This window comes from Ambystoma mexicanum, chromosome 1q, assembly GCF_040938575.1.
Source record: "Ambystoma mexicanum isolate Mex_15411 chromosome 1q, UKY_AmexF1_1, whole genome shotgun sequence".
Classification (NCBI taxonomy): domain Eukaryota; kingdom Metazoa; phylum Chordata; class Amphibia; order Caudata; family Ambystomatidae; genus Ambystoma; species Ambystoma mexicanum.
In genome coordinates, this window is record NC_090922.1 from 259,632,087 (window position 1) to 259,654,760 (window position 22,674).

The 22,674-nt window shown below is 45.3% G+C and overlaps 1 protein-coding gene across 5 annotated transcripts in view; it reads left to right on the forward strand.

The window, feature by feature from the left end:
- Positions 1-22,674, forward strand: part of LOC138527241 (uncharacterized) — a 381,456-nt gene that overhangs the window by 338,124 nt on the left and 20,658 nt on the right. For 4 of the 5 annotated variants that reach the window (XM_069638354.1, XM_069638370.1, XM_069638357.1 and 1 more), the window contains one exon: positions 14,022-14,181. The exons of the other annotated variant lie outside the window; for it this stretch is intronic. In XM_069638354.1, the coding sequence (XP_069494455.1) occupies positions 14,022-14,181 (160 nt within the window). The remainder of the gene's footprint in view (positions 1-14,021; positions 14,182-22,674) is intronic. 5 annotated transcript variants of the gene reach the window in all.

Here is a 22,674-nt window from a genome sequence, read left to right on the forward strand (position 1 = left end):
AAGATGCAGTGGAAGCTGCGCCGACCCGTGAAGAGGAATAGTACCCCCGGTGGTAAAATCAGGTAACTCTATGGGGGGGGTAACTAATAGTCCTCTTTGTATTCCCTTAGCTCACGTTGCTGTTCTTGTCTTCTCCTTAGGTGCCGGAGTGCGGCGGGAACATGCAGGAGGATGCGGTGGAATGTGAAGATGCTGCGAAGGCTGGTGAGTTCAGTGCGGTGCTGCAGCAGGCAAGGCGACACGCATAAAAATAACTTCTTTCTTCCAGCTCGAAGGCGCGATGGATTGGGAATTCAGGTAAGGATTAAAGGTATTGCTCTTGTTCTAACCTTTTCTCCTTCTTTCTCCCTTTTTCTAGGAGCTCCAAACTCGAGGCGGGCGTGGCAGAAGGCTGGATGCAGACTTGCAGGCACGGTGAGCGTTACGCTGCTGGATGCAGAATAACGCGAAGTGTGTGCTGCTCTTCGGGCGTGGTTTAAATAGCCTCCAAAGTAGTCCCAGGTAAGTATTCCTCCCCAGCACAGCCTGAGTAAAAAATAGTCCCTAAGTAAAGTAGTCCCTTCCAAGCCTCTTTTGGCTTGGAGCTCTTGCAGCATGGTCTGCATCAGGTAAGTTTGCAGCATGGCCTGCATCAGGTAAGTTTTAATCTATGATCCTGGCGCCTATGGTGCCAGGACTGACTCTCCATATGAGCCTGGTGCCATAGGCGCCAGGACTGGACCCAAATAGCCCCTAGCAGGGGTTGTTGGGCTTGCTTAGGATAACTTGATGCCTGCTTCCGGGGTTGCTGGACGTGGTCTAGGTCCCTGGGGGTAGGCATCATGACACCAAATAGGTTTGTGCTTTAGAAGATCTGTTCTTACCTGCATATATGCATGAGAAGAGGAGGATAAGAGCAGGTCCAGGAGATTCTTCACATATGTACGACCACCCTGGCAAGTACATGGAACACTAATATCCCTGTCCTTTAACATTTAGATCACTGTGGTCTCCTTTTCAGTCACCCTTGCCACAGCAGAGTTCTATCCCCTTCTCCCATAACTGGAATCAAGCAAATATAGTATTAATCACAATGACTCCAAAAGGCCTACAGTAAATTGAGAAAGCTGTCAGCAAGAAATGCACAGATCCCAAATGATGTCTTCTTTTGGTGACTTAGATTATATCACATTCTGTGAAAATAAAATTGGCCAAATACACGGAAACAAAACAGGAAACAGATGTAGATGAAAGATGTCTCTGGGACCTCCTATCATGAAATACATAACGATCTAGTAATCTTCAGCAAAATGTAAACAAGAGGGACCTGATATTTTGCCAATACCAGAGACTGCTGGCCAGAAACAGATGCAGATCCTGTGTGGAAAAGCATAGTCAATGTATGCAATCAAATGATTACAATGGCTAACGGAGGATAAGCGGTTCATGACCATAGTTTTCAAAAGACATAATCTGATCTTCATCAATATGGGCAACAGAGGCATACAAAGGGTAGGTCCTGAGCGGACAAGGCCCACCCAAAATCAGCAGCACTGTGTGGGCATTTACAGATGTTAATGTCACTGTGGTGGGCCCAAATACATTAGCTTAAGGCCCCACATGTTGGCCAATCATGGCTACGCATGTGATGGTCAAACCTTCAAAAGTTCCTGAAAACTGAAATGCAAGCCTGATTAAAACCCGGGAATGAAGATGAATTAAATAACGTTTCCCACTTTAAATGATCACATCATTGGTGGCTTTGCAAAGGATATCACCCACATTACATAAAGATGAACAGAGAATTGAGGGGGAAAAGGTCCAACTTCAAATAATTTTAGAAGTATATGAACCTGTTGATCCGTGCATGCCTCTATAATGAATCACTCTAATTGAATCTGAGCATGATTGGCATAATTCACTGGTACCTACAATGCCTCGAAAAATATTTAAAATCCTGCCATCCTGCAGGTTGAAAAACTTAGTTTGTCTACTCGATTTAAAAGAAATACACTCTACTCATGAACTTGATGGCATATATTTATATTGGAATATCATGGTGCCGTACGAAGAAAATTACCAGCATATTAATTATTATTCATTATTCTCCTAACATGACGGAACAATGATGGAAACAGGATGAAGGAAAATACAAGGTCCAAGAACACGGGTGAAGGACTGCGACTAAGAACTATGATGATGGACTATTACGAAAGACTATTACAAAATATTATTACAAAAGACTATTATGAAGGGAAAGGACAATGATGAAGGACAAGGATTAGGGCAAAAGACTGTAATGGGGAAGGACTAGGATGACGGAGGTGCACTAAGTTGTAGGACTCTGATAAAGGAGGAGGACTTTAATGAAGGCAAAGGACTATGATGAGGACAAGTACTTTGATGTAGGAGGACTGTGATGAACGATTATGGTGGAGAAGAACTCGGATGAAGGATTATGAGGAGAACGATTATGTGAAGGCACTATGCAGAAAGAGAAGAAATTATCATGAAGAAGGCTATGACGAAGGAGTAGGAGTTTGATGGAGTAGGGATTGAATGAAGGACTGTGACAAATGCCTACTAGCCCAGAACTGTGATGAAGGAAAAGTACTTTGACAAAGGTCAATAGATGAGGACCAGGGCAAAGGAAAATTATTCGGATAGAGAATTGCGATGGGCTACAGTGAAGGGGAAGAACCAGGAGATACCAACAGAAATGTAATGTACTATGATGAAGGAAAGGTACTACGACAAAGGACTGTGATGAAGGAGGAGGACCAGGACAAAGGATTTGTACTGTGACAAAGGCCTATGATGAAAGAGTAGGACTAGGACGAAGCAGAAGGTTTAGGATGAAGCACTATGATGGGCTCCGATAAAGGACCAGGGCAAATGAGAAGGACCATGACTAAGTCTTATAGTGAAAGGAGAATGATATTGATGAAACAGTAGACTGATGAATGTGATGGACCGTAATGGCCCAGAGGAAGGTCTAGATGATAAATGGTAAGCTGAAGAGCGCAAACAATAACAATCAGTGATGTTTACAATGCATGCCAATATCCAGTTGCCATGTCAACCAAATATTCTGCTCCTTCACCCATTCTCTTCTCCCGCTTTTCTGGAGTAAAGTTTTATGTCCTAAAACCAAAAAGATCCTTTTATTGTATGCACGTCCTTTCGTAACTATGGACTATTTTTCTGCTTGATTATAATACTACTATATTAACCCCTTAAGTGCTAAGGGCGAGCTATCTCATCCTTGACATTACCTCCGTGTTGCCAAGGACGAGATAGCTCATCCTTTTTTGCACCTTGTTTTGAGCGATCCCTGCAATGCAATGCAGGGATCGCTCAAAACAGTAATCCAACCCCTGAGTTATGTGAAGGGGAGGTCCCCCCCTCACCGCCAGGTGGCTGGATTACCTTCAATCTCACAGTGGTGTGCGTAAACCCATTTCGGGCTGCCGCAATGAAAATGAAAGGTGAGTCCTCCACCTTTCTGCCCCTCGATCTCCGGCTGTATTTCAAGCCGGAGATCGAGGGAGGTGTCGTTGGAAAGGGGAGATTCTCCCCTTTCCAACGACACCTTTTGTGAAAGCATTGCTGGCCGCTCGATCCGCGCCTAGCAATGCCCACTAGACTACCAGGGATTTGTTTTGAAAGCGGGGGGATGTGGGGGCTGCTTAGAGTAATCGGCCCTCTTCTCCCTGGCCCCCAAAGCATGGGGGCACTTATGGATAACCCTGGGGGCGGATGACTGATCTGCCCCCAGGGAAGGGGGCAAAATAAAAAAATATAAAAAAATGATGAAGTGCAATGGGGATGGGTTTTGGGGGGCCACTAGGCACCAGGGATTTATTTTGCCCCCCCGAAAGGGTGGTTGCCCTCCCCCTCGCACACCAAGTGGAAAGGGGGGCAACCCCTTGTAGTCCTCCCTGGGGGAAGATTTCTGCCCCCGGGCAGGAGTACATGAGGTGACCCCCCCCATCCAATTGGAGGGGGGAGGGACACCAGGAATAAGTGTGCAGGCCCCCCAAAGGATGGGGCCTGCAGGTTAGGGCCTCATGGGGGCAGATGGCTGATCATCTGCCCCCAGGGAAGGGGGCAAAATTAAAAAAATGAAAAACAAAAGGGAGATTTGGGTGGGGGTGGAGGGCCACTAGCCACCAGGGATTTATTTTATGTAGAAGGGGGGTGGCCCTCTCCCCAAGGGGAAATGGGGGCACCCCTTGTAGCCCTCCCTGGGGGCAGATATCTGCTCATAGGAAGGGCATCTGACCCTACAGAGGACTGCATGCGATACCCCCCTCTTATCCGCCTCGAGGGAGAGCTGATTGAGATGGCCCCCCTTTCATTTGGTGTGGGGGAGGGAGAGGGCCACCCCCCTTTACATTGGAAAATTCCCCAGAGGTTTAGGGTGCCCCTCAGCCTGCCCTAAAGTGGAGTGTACCATTTTCTCACAATGCAGTGGGGGCCATGTCATGCAGCCCTCCATGGGGGCAGATATCTGCTCCTAGGAAGGGACACCTGACCCTAGGGAGGAGGGCATGACTGCCCCCCTTATCTGCCCCTAGGGAGGGCTACATGAGATGCCCCTCCCCTCCATTTGCGGTGGGGGTGGAGAGGTGCACCCACCATTACATTTAAAAATGGGAAGGTAGGCCATGTGTTGTTGGCGGCGTGTTTCGGTGGGTGAGCCGAGTGCAATGTACGGAAATTGGGGGTTTTTTGCCACATTTCCGACTTTTCCGGGGTTCTGGGTAATACATTTTGGGCCGATTTGCGCAAGTCAGACCTCTGCGGATTCCCACAAGTGTCCTCTTTTCGGAAATGCATGGGGTTCCCTGTTTTCCTTGGTGGCTTGGACACCCTAGGCCCATATCTGTATGGTGTGCCCTTCTGAAAAAATTGTGAAATTCAGCTGTCGGAAAAGAGTTGGGGTTAGCCATGTTTTAGGCTTTCCACTTGGGGGCCAGGTAGATGCAGCCACACATGTGAAGTACTGTTTTCATCAGGACACGTGTGGGAACGCGGGAAGGTAGGCCAGGTGTTGTTTGCGGTGTGTTTCGGTGGGTGAGCTGAGTGAAATGTGCGGCAATTGGGGGTTTTTTGCCACATTTCGGACTTTGCCAGGGTTTCTGGGTAATATATTCTGGGCCGATTTGTGCAAGTCAGACCTCTGCGGATTCCCACGGGTGTCCTCTTTTCGGAAATGCATGAGGTTCTCTGGTTTCTTTGGTGGCTTGGATACCCTAGGCCCATATCTGTATGGTGTGCCCTTCTGAAAAAATCATGAAATTCAGCTGTCGGATAAGACTTGGGTTAGCCGTGTTTTAGGCTTTCCCCTTGGTGCCCAGTTAGGTGCACCCACATATGTAAGGTACCGTTTTCATCAGGACATGTGTGAGAACGTGGGAAGGTATGACATTTGTTGTGTTTGTGTGGTTTTCATAGCGTTTCGACCCATTTGCTGGTGCTCTTTGTCACACAACCATTTTATTTCCCAAATGTGCCCTACATTTAGTCGCTGCTTTAGGCACCATACACTTTTGTAACCTGCACAAGTCACCTACCCTTGAAAAGGTCTGCCTGCGTTCTTTCAAAAAATGTATGCTTGCCGTTCCTCACCACATTGATTTTCCTAATTTACACATGTTAAGTTCATCTGTTTAGGCCGTAAGCATAAAACTCCTGTGTACCATGGCTCGGTGTTTGGCTTGTGGTAATGCTTGTTTTGTGAAACACTACAAAAAATGTGTGATTTCCTAACAGCAAGAGTTGGGGGAATGTAGCGAGCATTGTTTTTCTCAAAATTCATAGAAGCCGTTGCCGTACCAAGCCAACCATGTCCACCACATACTTTCTTTTCAGTCATTTTCCTGCTTTTTCCCCAAACTATGGAATTTTCCCCTACCTAGTTGTTGCCTGACAAGCACAAATCACCCCTTTCTAAACTTGGAATTTTGTCTACTTTTCAGAAATGTATGCATTTCTGTCCTCCAATTTGGCTTTCCTACCCTTTTCTTCCATTCCGTTCACGCATGTCCAGTTGGCAAAAATTGGCAAAATTGCCTACCTCTCACACAATGGTTGATAACCACATCAAAATAATATTTTTTCCTTTCTTCTCAACCTGTTCTTGAAAGCCAGGAAATTGGGGGATGCGGCAAAGCAAACTATTTGTTGCTAGCTCTTACAAGGAAAAAAACACAGGCTTCTTTGTACAACCTGGGTGGTGTTACGACCGCCTATGTGTGGGGAATAAAGGGGCCCTATTTTGCAGAGGTATCTCATGTAACAAAGAAGTTACAAGGCATTGAATGGCGACATACCGAAATCACAAAAAAAGCCTTGCCGCTGGGGGGGGGGGGAACCCATGGCACTTACAAGGGTTAAAAGAGCAGAATACATTGCAGGAAGTTCAGGAGAATACGGTATGTAAGATGATCGAGTCAAGGGATGTGATCATTTCGGATCTTAAAAATATAATGTTTAGCTCTATTATAACTTTTATATTAAGAGGTCTACTGCACAATATACTTGCAATGATTTACTTACACCTTTAGTAGTCTAGCTTATAAACTGTAGCAGTTGTAATCTATATAATGTATTATGTGTTTTTATGGATTCATTTAATCCAAAATAAAGTGAATTGATTGATACTATAGTAAATTAAATTAGATCTTCCTGTCTTGATTACTGCAGTGTGGGTGTACCTGAGTTTAGTAGCTCTAATTTTTGCTTGTGCAGAACACTGGTTCGTATCACATTTAAAAAAACAGCTATTGCAATTATGTCAGAATTCTGTGCTTGTGCCTTTTGAGCATTAGAATAGAATTCAAGTGAATTTGCCTTGTGCACACAGAAAATCATGTAGATGGACTTACATTCAAAAGAGACAAATTCATTACCTAGGAAATTATTTCTGTATGCTGAAAAAGGACTTCAGATCTGTCACAAACACACAGTTGGACAAGCCATCAAACGTCAACCCTACATGTTATGGAATTCTTTACCAGACCATAGGCCTCATTACAAGCTTAGCGGTATTTCGGTGGTAAGTCCCCCTGAACACTGTCAAACGGAATTACTGTTATTGCCACTTGGTCCGGTGGAATTACTGCCAGATTCCAAGTGGTGGTATGGTGCTGTTAGTCCCCATTCATGGTGTCCATAGGAATTTATGGGGGTTTCGGCTGAATAACCACCAGCGGTAATTATGCTGCATTTTGGCTGTAAGGTGGCAGATTTACCTCAAGCATTATGCTGGAGGTTTTTCCTCTGCCTCACCACCAGTTATAGTACAGCAGTGCGGTAATGCAGTGGTAAGAGAGTAACCACTGCATTAGCTCTGTACTTGTAATGAGGCCACATTCTATCTATGGGCAATATACTATTCAGAATAACAATCATGGTGGTTCCCAGCAGCAGCGAAAGTGCATGTTTTTCCGTTTTCTTAGAGATAACCTTGGGTGAATGTTGAGGTGTACAAATCCCATAAACGAAGGTTCCAACAAATAAAATTAGTATAATATCTTCACTATTCAGTCTGTGATACGAATACAATTGTCTCCATGATTGTTTTCATACACCACATCTTTCTTATAGTGGTTGACGACTAGTTACCAAAGAAGAGATCACGTTTGGAGTGCTCAACATTCACCAACACGGTGGTCTATTGGTCCTGTGGCCAAGATTTGCAAAAATGGTGTACAAGATGGGTTGAGATTCGTGTTGCAGCAAAAGCCAAGTTTCTCATGCTCATACAATGGACCTCATTAAGAGGTTGCCGGTAAAGCCCACCGGTAGGTGGCGGGTTTCCAGCAACTCCGTAACACTGTTACCATGCCTGACATCCTGGTGCTACCTGGGTATATCACAGACGGCGGCGGTACAGTCATTTCCCATTCCCATGGAATCCCATAGGACTCCATGTGAATTGGAAACTTGAAGCACCAGCACCATTGCTAACAGTGTCGGCGCTTCAGTGAAAAACATGCCAGTAGGGGCCTGAACTCCCAGCAGGTCAGGCCTGCCGGTAGTCAAGTGCCCTTACCGGCATACTTATAGTTTGACAGCCTGTAAAGGGTGCCAGTACGTTGCTACTGGCACCTTTATTTCCAGACCGCCAAACTCGTAATGACTGCCAATGTGTTAAAGTGTATTTACATCCAAAGGAGAATGTTATCTATTTCTTTTGGCCGAACAGCATGCTGGCAAAGTTGATTTTGCGAGACTCTAATTCTGCATCATTATAATTGTCGATTTTCGCAACAAATCGGGAAAGAGCCTGAAGAGTGGGACAGAAGCACTTGGAAGCATGTGTGGCATCCCTGAGCAGAATGCACTCCTTACAACACAGGATTCGATAGGTTGTGTGCTTAATTTCTTTTTGCAGAATCTCTCTGGTTGAATTGAATGGGAAGTGTGTGGGTGATAATCCACCTAAAGCTACCTTCACCTCAGGTGGTAGAGCCTCTCTGATAGACTCCTGTTTGATTGTTTTTCTTACCTTTGCGTTAATGATTTTACAGTCATTCCCAGACCAGAAAGTGACCATAAACCCCTAGCTACGACTTGGCTAACCTTTGTATTGTTGGGAAGTAGAATAGAGTCCCTAATTGTCCATGCCTCGAAGATTATCTAAAGAGAAGTTAGCAGAGATGCTGGCTATAGAAGAAATATGTAAAATGCGTCCAAGCATTTTATCAATGCCTGCTGCGTCATGGACATTAATCCCTTGATATGAAGACCCAGCGAATTGCTAATGAGGATGGTGTAAAGGAAAGGCACTCAGATAAGCCTGAAGTGAAAATTCGGCATGATGCCACCTGTTCTGACCGGGACTGCCTGCGTGCAAAACGAAAGCTATATAATATCTCTAATCATCGGAACATCTCCACAGGTAAATTACATGCCCTAAAACAGGATTATAAAAAATTGCTAAATGAAACACAAACCCTGTATTTCGCTACTCAGTGGAATTTGCTGGATAGTATAGTTTGGTAGAATACTATGAGGGTTTTGGAGCCTTGTTTCTTAAGGATTTAGCAATAATGCAAGGGAAGATACTAACTTAATTGCGCCCAAAAGTCTGGGAGAACCGTTTTAAGCTGATCTTGTATAATGAGACAGCAGATGGCTCGCAATAGGTTTGGAGGTTTAGTCACTCCGCAAAAATATGGTCTTCGCCCAAGAAGAGACTGTCACTATTCAAACCATCACAATAGGTAAAGCGCCTGGGCCGGACAGCCTAAGGCCAGGTATCTACAAATGCTTCACAAAGTGGCGATTCCTCTTATTGATGCAGCTATGTAACGTAATGGCATGTTTACAGGTTTGCTCTGTAACTTGGACGACGAGTGTAATGATACTTGTCTATAAAAAGGGCATCTCTTAGTGACCCTAATTGGTACTGTCCAATATCCCTCCTTCATACCGCATGCAAGATATTCGATAGCTGTTTTTCACCAAGATTGGAGGAAGCTGATAGGGAGAACTACATCTTGACAATCTGCCAGGCTTGATTGAAGAAGGACTTTGGGACAAGTGACCATTGTTTTGTCTTTAGTACCATCGTAGGAAAATATGCTAAAATTAGACAGGAGCAGGTACATGGAGCTTTCTTAGACCTAGCTAAAGCCTTTTATTCCCTGGGTCGTGCAATTCTTTGGCGCAAATGGCAGAAGCTGGGGGTCCCTGAGAGCTTACTACAGCTAATAATCTGTTTAAACTCTGGAACCACGGCTTTGTTTCGTAGCAGTGGGTTCAATGGCACTTCCACTGAATTTCAAACAAACAAGGGGTGTTAGGCAGGACTGGCCACTGGCCCCACTATTGTTTTTCGTCTTTCATCTTTCTCTCTGACTTTAATCCGTGATCACAGTCTGGAAGAATCTATCCACCTGCACTAAAACTTACTAGCTTTCCTGCTTTACTATACTTGGATGACACAATTTTGATGGACCTTACGCATATTGCTTGGGATATAGTTTGAGGTGTGCAGCCAGATATTTTGAGGACCATGGGTTGGACCTAAATCTCCCAAAGTGCGTAATTGTAGCCTTTGGGAAGGATACAATAAAACATGAATTATCTAATTAATAAAGTGTCAATTGAAGTTAAGGATTCACATAACTACCTCAGTATCTTGTTTTCAAATAACTAGCTGGGAACCCCATATTATAGTGGTGAAAAAAAGGCTGCAGGCTGACTGGGAGGGTGGGGGTTCTGAGAAGATTCAACTATATATTTGGTGGCAGTAGATTAGATAAGTGTGTTAATGTGCTAGAGACCAAAGTATACTCCTCAGCACTTTATGGCAGTGTAATATTGTGCCAGGCTAACTGTGCTATATTGGACCGCATCAAAAATGGTAGGTGCTTGATTTATCGCCAAGCTCGCTGGATGAGGAATTGTGACTAGAGTTGAATTGTACTCTGATAACCCTAATATCACAAATGCACTAGGCGAAATACAGGCCTTGTCATCCCATGTCAAATATCCATGGCTTGAAAAGGGAGACAGTCTATCATAGAATTGGGGCCTAGATCTTAAGCAGGCCTGTAATGGTGGCATAAACAAGTTAGACATGAAAAATGGTGCAAACATTTTAGACCGTTCTTGTTTATTCAAGCGTATTCACAATCTAAGCTCACTGAAATTATTTGTAGATCTACGATGGGTGGCTCCGTAGAAAGTGACATTATTTCTCTGAGTTTCTCTGAGCATAGAGGATCATTTTAATAAGACTGAACATCTTATTTTTGAGGGACCGTATAGTTGGCTTGTGGATCAGGTGCCACGAAGACCAACTACATTTTATGTTGATTTGTACTGTGGAGAATTCTGTGGATTCCCCACTAAAACCCTGCCTAAAGTCTTCTCCCAGGGTACCAGGAGAGGGCATATGCTTCCTGACCCCCATCCTGGGTTGGTGTCCTGCGGGAGGATCACCTGGGCGGAGACCAGGCCCAGGGAGTTGGGGGGGATTTCACAGGATGAGACACTACTTATCATGGGGGAGGAATTTGTTTATCCCAAACTTGGAGGAGGAATTGGCTTATTTCCGTTTTAAAATATCTCCGCCTCATACTAAGGGTATAAAGGTAAAATCTAGAGAAGTACTTCCACTTGGTGTTGAACCTAAAGACTCCATCTTTTATACCCCTGAACATGTATATCTTCCACAAGTCTAAGATATGCCAACATGAGCAGTGAACCTGTGACTTTCTCTACCCCATCTGTCTCTAAAAGTGTTAAACATGTGTTGTCCTATTATAATAACATCAAGGGAGAGAAATCTTTACTTGATCCTTTTGAAGATGATGATAAATTAAAACATTCTACTAAGGACTGCATGTCCCAGAAACCCTCAGGTACTGTGAAGAAGAGGGCTAAAGAGACTTGCAGGATCTCAGGTCAGGCAGGCAAGCCTAATAGCTTTTGGCAAGCTCAGGCAATTCATTCTAAGGGCCTGTACCTGAAACCCTTTAGCCCACCTGCGGGACATAAAAGGCAGCTGCAGGGAGGAGCAGTAGAAAAAAGCTGGAGTGGGAGCCGGAAGGTTGGCACTAGCAGAAGTAGATTGAGCAGAGCACGAGGCTGTCAGTTCACAAGGAAGTGTGACCACAGAAGGGATAAAGGAGTAGAAAAAGGGCAGGTTTCACATGCAGACTGAGTTGGTCCTGTGCTCGCAAGCCCTGTTTGGCTGTGGCAGCAAGAGACTGGAGGAAATGGGCAGTCTTTCCAGGTGTGTCTAATTGCTGTGAATGCAGAGCTGAATTTGTGCGTCTACCCAAGGCCTGTGTGCAGAGCCAAGCTTAGGGAAAATGGAGAGGGGAAATCCTTCCTTTGATGAGGCCGAATCGGATACACCCGTGCAGCAGAGGGGTGTGCGTCTCAAGAGTGCCTGCAGCATTAGTAGTTTAAGAAACCAAGCTGGGAGGTATAAGCTGCTGGCAGTTACAGTGATTGCGGAGTCGAGAAAGTGAAGCTCCATACTCCAAATTCACTCAAATACCTTGCCGGTAACAGTAGCCAGCTTTCTTAACACTCACCTGCATAATTGAACGAGAACAACTTGTTCGTAGAAATGGGAAGTCCAATTAAAACGGGAAATGTAACACACAATGAAAATATCAAAGCTGAAACACCTGTGTGTTGTAAAAGCCTTTGTTTCCCATTGTTAAGCACAACTTGATGCCGAGCTGTCATGTGCCTCTTGTTAATACTGAGAACTCTGCTGGTAAAGTGAAGGACTCTTAATTGACACCCCAAAGCGTTACAACCCAGTTATTACATATTGAGAAGTTGCGCGTAAAACATTGTGTCCCAAAGTACCTTGGAGGCTAAGAAGCTGAAAGGTGGGACCACATAACTTTGAAGTGGCAGTTCAAAGGAAAATGAAATAGTGCATGCCTTATTTAGTTTTTGTTGTAAAACAGATCTCTTGTAACAGCACAAACAACAAAGCAGAATTTATCAAAGTAGTAGAAGCTGAGGAGAGAACAAGTACGCCAAAGCCAATAGCCCAAACGCGTTCACAGCATACCCAGCTCATTTAAGAACTAAACAATATTTTTTTAGAGTTGGTGAAGATGTGTTACCTTAAAGACTTCCAACATTAGGGGAGACAAAGGTTGTCCAAGGCTGGAAAGAGTGGAACTATACCCTTGGGATAGCCACTGAAGACAGTGTCCCTGAAGCTGGGGAAGGGAGCTGGGTACTTGTTCAACATAACTGAAGTTGGAAACTACAAGGTGGAAGGAAAGGAAAAGAGGATGCCCTCTTTTACCACATGAAAAAGAAGAGTGCCTTGCCAGCCTGTAGGGGTCGAGGAAGTCTTGTGAAAGTTGCCTAACCTTATATATTGCAGAGCAGCAGAACTGTTGTCGCAAATACAATTGTCAGTATTGTAGTAGTTGGAAGTAGCAGACGCCAAATGTTAACTGTGGGGCAAGGGAGCCTGCTCTCACAGTTACATCAAGGGAGTTGCTGGAGATAGAGCAATGTCCAAGCAGAAGCGTCTTAACAAAACTGAAGTTGCAAACAGAAGAGTTGTTAAGCAGAAGTGGTACTTTTTCCTTCAACTTTGTTAATCTTTTCCTGGAGAGAGGCCATCCAGGAATACCATTGGTATTGTTGTTTTCTTTTTGGAACTGGAAAAGGGAATCTTTTTAGCCAGCGAAGAACTGCTACCCGTGGCTTTTTATTTGGGTGAACTTTTGTTTCTTTAGAACCTTTCAAAACTTTTCTTTTCCTTGGAAGCACTGACTTTGGGACATTTCTGGGGGAGAAAAATCTGCCCAGAACAAGTAGAGGTCATCCAAGACATTTGTTGTTTGGATAACCTTTCATTTATATTGTCTTGATGTTTATTTAAATGTTTGTTTAGTGTGAGGGTTAGTATTGCGCATGCTAGGAGGTTTTCCCTCAGATCCTAGACTAGGTAGGGAATCCCTTGGTAGAGTAGGTTTGGTTGGGGTTTATTTGTTTAAAATAAAATGTTGAACCTTGAGAATACTAAACGTCTTGAGTCTCGCATTGCTGACCCCTCACAGAACCCTATTGCTGAAACTTAGGAGAAGGTGGCCCAGGAGTTATTTTACCTGCTTTAACTTGAGGAATATAATGGAGGCGATATTTCTCCTAATTAACTGTACTGGACAACAATTTTATAATGGATACATGTAATTATGTTAAAGATGCTTGACTGACAAGGCCATACATAAGGCATCTTGGCTGGGATAGTTCAGAATGTGCTGCCAGAGGTCGTTCCAGCGTCTGGTTGAGAGATGACATGCAGAGTGTGATCTGTACGAGCAATGGGTTAAGAGAAGATTCCTGACTAAGGAGCTGAGCCATTAGCTGGGAGGTTAATAATGGAACTTGTTAGTGATACAGTGGAGTCCAGTGTGTCGTATTGTTGCCAGCGTGACCTTACACAGTTTGTATCCGAAAAGCAGAAAAGAGAGCTGCTATGGAGGATGTTGTTCCACACCAGGCACTGACTCTCTCTCTCGTCACATTTTCAGAGTTTCTCCACAGTAAGTGTTTAGAAAGAAAGTGGAACCATCTGGATGGCAACAGGTTCACTCGAATCATTACGAACAAAATATCCAATGCACGTCGGGATCTGAAACAAGGGAACAAGTGCCACCTGGACTCAAAAGCGAAGCCCCAGGCAGCCTACAGGTAATTATGTAAAATAGGATAACTGATATAATCCATATAAGTCTTTAAACAGTATTAGGTTTTCAAGTTGCACCCATACAGTAGACCAAAATACCACTAGTAAACCGAATAATATGAAAAGATTTAAAGGCATACGATACCTTTATTGCTTTGCTGGATAAAGCAAACAATACTGATCATTATTGCCTTTGCCAATAGATTTGACATTTGTCTAGGAACAGTGCTTTCTCCTGTATACTTGGGGAAATGTACACACAGGTTTTGGGAATTGTTTTTCAGATGGCATGGTGCCAGCATTGACAGATGGAAGCAACATAGTGCCCTTCTTCTGATGCGTCTAGTGGGAGAAGGAAACGACGTCTATGCCTATTGCATGGCATCCAGGTTGTCCACCGCCACATGGAGCATGCACTCATAGCATGGAATATTTGCAAGCCAGTACCTAGTCCAACCATTCGACTCGCAGATGATAACCTTTGACAAATTAGAGGTGGGTTAAATAATAATCATCCTAAACTAAAAATAGGATTTAAAAATGTTTGATAAATCAGACCCATCTTTAGAGACCTTTAGGGGAGACAAGGTGTAGAAGATTCCTGAAGAAAAGGACTCAAGAACATACATCCTACTGCGTAAACACATGGAGCAAGGAGAGTGTGTGAGAGTGCAGCACAAAAGACAGGGTTCTTGGCGAGCTGAGAAACCAACCAAAGAAAAAGTGTGTGCAGGGTCCAAGGCAGCAGGAAAGCTCAGGAATCTTTACTACCCGGCTGTTATGACTGTAAAGCTAAGGTTTGCAGTAGCTACACTTGCTGAGTCTTCTGTTTATCCCTTGGCCTGTCACAGATCTCTGCCAACCTCTAGTCACGATTTACCATCTTCCAGGAAGTTCTCCAGTCTGCCTCTTAACCAACCTAACATGGACCCAAGTCCTTCTCCCGAACCTCCTGTTATTTTGTCTGGGATGAAGGATTCTTGAAAAAGAAAAACTCTCTCTCTCTCTCTCACCTTTCAGCGTCCCAACGGTTTATGTGATTCTCTCTCTCTCTCTCTCTCATCTTTCAGCGTCCCAACGGTTTATGTGATTCTCTCTCTCTCTCTCTCTCTCTCTCATCTTTCAGCGTCCCAACGGTTTGTGATTTTCTCTCTCTCTCTCTCTCTCTCTCTCTCTCTCATCTTTCAGCGTCCCAACGGTTTGTGTGATTCTCTCTCTCTCCCAATGGTTTATGTGATTCACAGTTGGGGTGCAAAGCCCTTTCAACATTGCCAGCAGTTTCGGGCTTTCCGGCACTTTTTAGGTTACTGTTGCTTCCCCGGTTCTCTGTGCTTATGTGGGCCCCAGTTCTTTTTGGGTTCCCAGGACGCTTCTCAGCCTTTCATGGCGCTTCACAATAGGCTTTCACTGTGTCTTTGTCTCTTTCACAATGCTTTCCAGGTTTACACCCCTTTTATGGTTCCCAATGCTTATGGCTTTCAGAATGCTTAGGGTGGTTCGTAATGCTTTTGTGATTCCCAGCACAGCACGCTTCAGGGGCCTACACTGAGAGGCTTCTTCTTCAGTATGGCAGCCAAGTGCTGAAGTTCTGCAGCTTCTTCCTTCAGCCTCTCATAATGGCCGCCAAGTGCAGAGGTTGAGAGGCTTTGTCCTCCAGTTCCTTAGCATGGCAGCCAGCAGATCACTCAGCTTAGGCACGACACAGAATGCTTTCTTCTCCAGGCACTGGACAGTCACTGCATATATTTGAGTCCTTATTTTTTTGTCTGATTGGTAGGGATTCTCCCCTCCCTTGTGCCAGCCTCTCCAGAGGTCGAATGGCTTTTACTTCCACCAACCTTCCCATCATGCTCTGATTTTTGGCCCTTGTCACACAATGGGGTAGAGTCAGTAGTTTAATCCCATTTAGCCATTGTGGAGTTTAAAGTCCTCATGGTTAGGACAGTGGTATACTGCCTTTCTTCCAAGCCTCTACCTCTGGTTCTTAGGCAACGTTTGCCAGCATCATGCAAGCCTTCCATGTCTTGCATGTTGCGTGAGCCTGTCAGGCTGCCAATGTTGTTCAACAGAACTCCAGTGGTACATCTGTGGATCACAAGTTTAGCAACATTTGTCACTGCACAGAGCACCAATCTGTCACATTTGTCAATTACTAACTTGTCCAATACGGTTTTGCTTGCCAAGTAACATTCTCATTATTTCTCCGTCCTCCTGCTCTCACTTCCTTCCTAACCTGGTTGGGAATCGACTGCACGGCAGGTGGGCCTGGAGAACATCTTTAAAAGATCATCAACTCTTTTTGGAGGTTTTAGACTAGGGCTTCGCACACAATGGGCCTCATTCCGAGTCCAGCGGTAGCCATGCCAGAAAAACCGGCAGGCTGCCGCTGGACCCGGAATGAACTACTGCCTCCGGACTTGCCGGATTTACCGGGGCATTACAGCCCCAGTGGTCCGGTAATTCCAGAGGCGGAATAACGTTACTCCCCGTTCCCATGGAGTCCCATATGACTCCATGGGGATGGGGATCATGGAAACACGCGCACGGTAATTAATGGTGCTGGTGTTTCCATTTCCGTCTGCAGGCGGGTGGCATTACTCTCGCCAGGTAAGACCTGGCGGGAGTAACACCACCTGCCTGCGGAACTTGTAGTTAGCAGGTCCGGAAACGGTGCCGGTACGGTTTTACCAGCACCGCTAAATCCAGACTGGCTAACTTGTAATGAGGCCCAATGTGTCTTGTAAATAGTTACCAACCACTATATTGACCCTGTTTGTTTATACCTAACAGAGGCAGGTTAGAAAATCGAATCTCTGCTTGTCTCTTTACTATATTTTTTAAGATGTTTGGTCACTCTGAGTGTATGTTTTTCCTTCGTCTTTTTGCAATTGTTTATTTGAAAATGTTATTGTTTATCTGCTGCCACCACAATGAGCTGCAGCGGTAGTGGCAGCATTACGCTGCAGCTGACTCCCGCCAAGCATGTATAACATATCTCGGGGATTTTCATCCAGTGGGTACCTGCTTCTTTTCCTGCAGGACACAGAGATCTGTGAGGCTGAGCCCTAAAGTGATTTCTAGGGGTGCACACGTTTTGCATGCATCTGTCACCTTGGTGAATGGTTGCAGTTTGTCGGACATAGTTAAGGGGGGGGGGTAAGGGGTTTGGTTTGGTGCATGAACCAAAATGCTATTTCCCATGAGTGCTGGTATGAAGGTCGCCAAACAAATTCCTTAAATTGAAGTCACGTAATTACAACAGTCTCATTTTGGTTATGCATGTTAGATAGTGCCACTTGCAAGCAAAGTGCTCTGGTTTAGGTCCAGAGACTCTGATTTTCCATGTAATTTCTTGAAACCCGATATGGTGCTGGTCAAAATGGTATTGCACAAGGTCACCTCGCTTTAGCCCGTGATTGTTCTGACACAGAGTGACCTCAATTTGATGGCGTACTGGCAGGGACTGATTCCTCTAAAACAGTGCTTTCTACTCAACAAGACATACGTCCCCTGAAGTTGAGTTAACCTTTCTCCCCATGCAAAGCAGTCCGTACCCGGGGTATCCATCGGTTCGTCAGACCTTAAAACAAGAAAGCCTCCCGAGTCCGTTTCCCTGGCTTAAAAAGGGTATGGGGTCTTCACACGCCTCTGTATTCTTCTTCCACTTTAAGATCTTCTTCAAAGCACAAGAGCCTGCATAGGAAGCAGAGAGAGATGAAAACACTGCTTTGAAACCAAGGAAAAGAGAAACCTTATGCAGTACTATGCATATCCTTCAACCTGCACTGTGACAGTTGATTCAGGGAAACCATGTTCAGAATCAAGGGATGATCCTGTGTTCTTATTAAACCCAGATAATCCATATTTTGATGTCTATTAGTAGTCCTTTGCTGTTCCTCCCAGTCTGCTTGTTAGTGTGGCAATAAGGTGCACTGCAACTCCACCTCTGTAGTATCTCCAGCCAGGATCTGCCCCATTATTGCACTCAGAGTGCATCCAGCCACCAATTGAAGCCCCTAGGTCCACACCATTTAAAGATGGCTGACCGTCGCATCTTCAGCCCTCCACCCGGCCCCGCAACCCTGCAAACATCGTGATTGGCCCCTTTCCTCTACTGGAGCCAACCACAAGCCAGCAGGCTTCGGACCGGCCCACCTCGAAGGCACTGTACACTGTGCCTATCTCTAGCCTGTATACGCCATCGAGCATAGGGCTAGATCCCCTGCCCATCTCCTCTGGGGCAAGCATACTGCCCCTTACAGCAACCTTTTTTCCACTGCTCCAGCCAGCAACCTGAACTGCTTCAAGCCTTCACTGAACCCTGTTTTTGCAGTACGGTCTAACACAAACTACTTTCACATTGTGTTGTGCCTTATGGTCGCTTAGACCACTGTGACATTGCGTTGTGCCTTAGGGTCGCTTTGAGACCACTGTGACATTGCGTTGTGCCTTAGGGTCGCTTAGAGACCACTGTGACATTGTGCCGTGCCTTATGGTCGCTTAGAGACCACTGTGACATTGTGTTGTGCCTTATGGTCGCTTAGACCACTGTGACATTGCGTTGTGCCTTAGGGTCGCTTTGAGACCACTGTGACATTGTGCCGTGCCTTATGGTCGCTTAGAGACCACTGTAACATTGTGCTGTGCCTTATGGTCGCTTAGAGTACACTGTGACATTGTGTAGTGCCTTATGGTCGCTTAGAGTACACTGTGTATTAGCACTGTGTATTAGCACTGTGTACTAGCATTTCTCTGATTCTCTGCGTTAGTACCCTCACTGCAGCACCATTGTGCACTAACATTGCGTACTAGCTTCTCTCTGATGATTTTGTGCGCCAGTTCCCTCTAAATTCAGATATGATCACCTGGACCTTCCTCATTATGTTCCCATTCTGCCTGGTCCCCCATGACACCCCTTGTACAGGGCCACACTTTCGCTTACACCCCAATGGCCTCAGCAGACTAGCCTGCCCCAGACATTATCCCATACCCTGCCCCACCCCCTTCCTACCCAACATCAACCCCTTCCAGCCTACCTCCTCCATCGACTCTCATCGCACAGCAGACACCTCCAGCCCCCAAGAAGCATCACAAACTACTCCCATCGGCCAATCCACTATCACGAACCTCACTACCAGCAAATCCTATCCCTGCTCAGGCTTATCGAGACTCACCCGACTCAGATCCAGAACACACACACCCGTATCCTTCCTCAATCTAGGCAACAAACAAAATATAACCTTAACCAAATCTGCCCCTCCCTGCACACGCCCTACACTTCCGTCAGACCAGATATCACACGGCCTGAACGCACCCTCCCCCCGCACCCACATCAAAAAATCATGCATCACCACCGAAACCATCAAAGGTGCACTCATCAATGCGAGATCTGTAGTCGCCCATGCCCTAGACATAGCCGACATTATCTCCTTCAATGATCTCGACTTCATAGCTATTACAGAGACCTGGCTCCACCCAGCGTCTGGCCCCTCTCTATCACTTGCTATACCCAATGACTATACCATCTACCGTGCAGACAGACAAACAGCTAAAGGTGGTGGAGTAGCCATTATTCCAAAAAGCTCCATCAACATAAGACACATACAAAACCAATCACTGCCATCAGCGGAACTACTCACCCTCAAACTATACACAACGCACACAAGCACTATCACCATCCACCTCATTTACAGACCGCCAGGCCCTATACTATCCTTTAATGACGACATAGCCCTTTTACTCTCTGACAATATCAAACCTAACTCTCGACTACTCATCCTAGGAGACTTTAATCTAGGTCTCAATGATGAGAAAGATGACAAAGCTCACACTGTCGCCAACACAATTTCAGAATTAGGACTCACCCACCATATCACACAACCCACACACAACAAAGGCCGCATCCTTGACTGGATAGCTGACCTCAACTGCAACACTACCATCCTTTCCAACACTCCATGCGCTTGGACTGATCACCACCTTATTACCTTCACCATCAACAAAGGCACTCAAACACCAGGGCCTTCCTCCAATGCCCCACCCACACTCACAAGAAACAACAAAAATATTACACTAGAGAAACTCCTCCCGTTACTCCAACCCATCATCGACTTCTCACCCACCATGACCAACCCTACTGAACTAGTAGAGTTATACAACACAACTATCCTTAAGGCCATAAACACCATAGCACCACTCAAGCTTCGGAAAGCCAAACCACGAGCACACCTCAATTCTTGGTTCACCCCCAAACTAAAAACACTCCGCAAATCCAAAAGACAAGCTGAATTAGCATGGAAACAGTCACCATCCACTATTAATAAGACATCTTACGCACTGGCATCGAACATCTATAAATCAGCCATCATCCAGTCTAAAAAAAACATGTACAATGAAAGAATCAGCAACGCCAAATCTAATACCAAAGAGCTCTTCAATATCCTGAGAGAACTGGAATCACCCTCCCCCACTCCAGACACTTGTAACAAAGACATCCACTGGTGCACGAGCATCCAGGAAGCACTCCTAGGCAAAATTGCCACACTACAAGCCAAAATCCTGACAAAGAAAGAAAGCCTCACCCTCACTGATAACACCACCCCCTCTACACACACCCACACCATTCCCCAAAATGATGACAATAACCTCTTTGAGTTTTCCACCATAACCATCAAAGAGGTTGAAGAAATAATCTACTCTCTTAAACCGTCCAAATGCCAAGGCGATACTTGCCCAGCCCCAGTCATTAAAGATGCAGCCAAACAACTTGCTCCCTTCATCACTTCCCTCATCAACTCATCTTTCACCTCCAACATAGTGCCCAACAACCTCAAGGACTCCTGGGTTCTTCCTTTACTTAAGAAGCCCACCCTTGACCCTAATGTCCCCACCAACTACAGACCCATTACGACCGTACCCTTCCTACTAAAAATCCTCGACAGAGCTGCCTATCTTCAGATACAGAACCACCTTGAGAAAAATAACTTACTAGGACTCAGACAATCAGGATTCCGCCCCAAACACGGCACTGAGACCGCCCTGATTGACCTTAAGATACAGATGGACAACATTAAAGACAATGGTAAACTAGCCATCCTTCTCCTTCTTGACTTATCGGCCGCCTTCGACCTGGTCAACCACGACATCCTCTGCAAACATCTATCCTCAGCAGCCAAATTTTCAGATAACGCCAACGCATGGATCCATTCCTTCCTTAACAACAGATCCATGAGAGTCTTCGCACCCACAGCCTCTGCCATCCCAGCCCCAGTCACTTGCGGTGTCCCCCAGGGCTCCTGCGTCTCCCCCACTCTATATAATGTGTTCACGAAACCCCTCTTTGACATATTGGACCGCTTGGGTGTCATCTACACCAACTACGCAGATGACACCCAAATACTGATCCCTTTAACAGGCGACTACTCCACCGACCTCACTGCTATCAACAACATTTATTCCATTATCCAAGAATGGATGGCCAAGCATGGCCTATGCCTCAATGACGACAAGACCGAGCTTCTTCTCCTAGGTTCCCAACCCAGACTTAATAAACTCGACAAACTCTATCAAGCATTCACTATAGACGGCAATAACATCATCGTCTCTAACAGCGTCAAAACCCTAGGAATCTACCTCGACTCCTCCCTCACACTGACAAGACAGATCAATTCCATCTCATCAGCCACTGCTTACACCTGTAAACTCATCAATGCCAGCAGACCTTACCTCTCACCATCCAACTGCATCACCCTAGCCAGAGCGCTAGTCCTCTCCAAAGTTGACTACTGCAATGCGTTATACTTGGGAACCAGTCAGAAAAACATCAACAAACTACAAGTCATACAAAACAATGCCTTGCGAGCAGCCCTGAACATACCCAAACATGAACACATTTCAGACGCTAGACGCACCTGCCATTGGCTATCCATACCACAAAGAATTGAATATAAAACCATCTCACTCACACACAAATGCCTAGCTAACCAAGCACCCAGATACCTATCCGACAATCTCAATCACCACACCCCAGCGCGCCCTACCAGATCAGCTCAAACACATTGCTTAAATATCCCAAGATTTAAGCTCCAAAAAGCAGGTGGCTCCAGCTTCCCCGTGCTTGCCTCCAAACTTTGGAATTCACTTCCACTCGAGCTGAGATCAGAACCTTCCTTTCACAGATTTAGACACAACACCAAAACTTGGCTTCTATCCAAAGAAACGTAAACTGCCTAGCCCTACCTTACTAGCATGCACCAAGACTGTAAATTTGTAAATATGTAATCGGTTTGTACATTTCTGTTGTATTATTCTTGTTGTATTCATCGCTAGCGCCTGGATGCCCCAGGGCCAGGCGGCGCTATACAAATAATAAACTAAACTAATTGCTCTTCTGACCTGAGCTCTCCAACTTTAAGGGAGTGACCATTTTATGGTCCCATTTATCTGCCTCCTCCTCCAATGCCTCAAACTTTTTTCCATAAAGGTCGAGGTACTGGTGC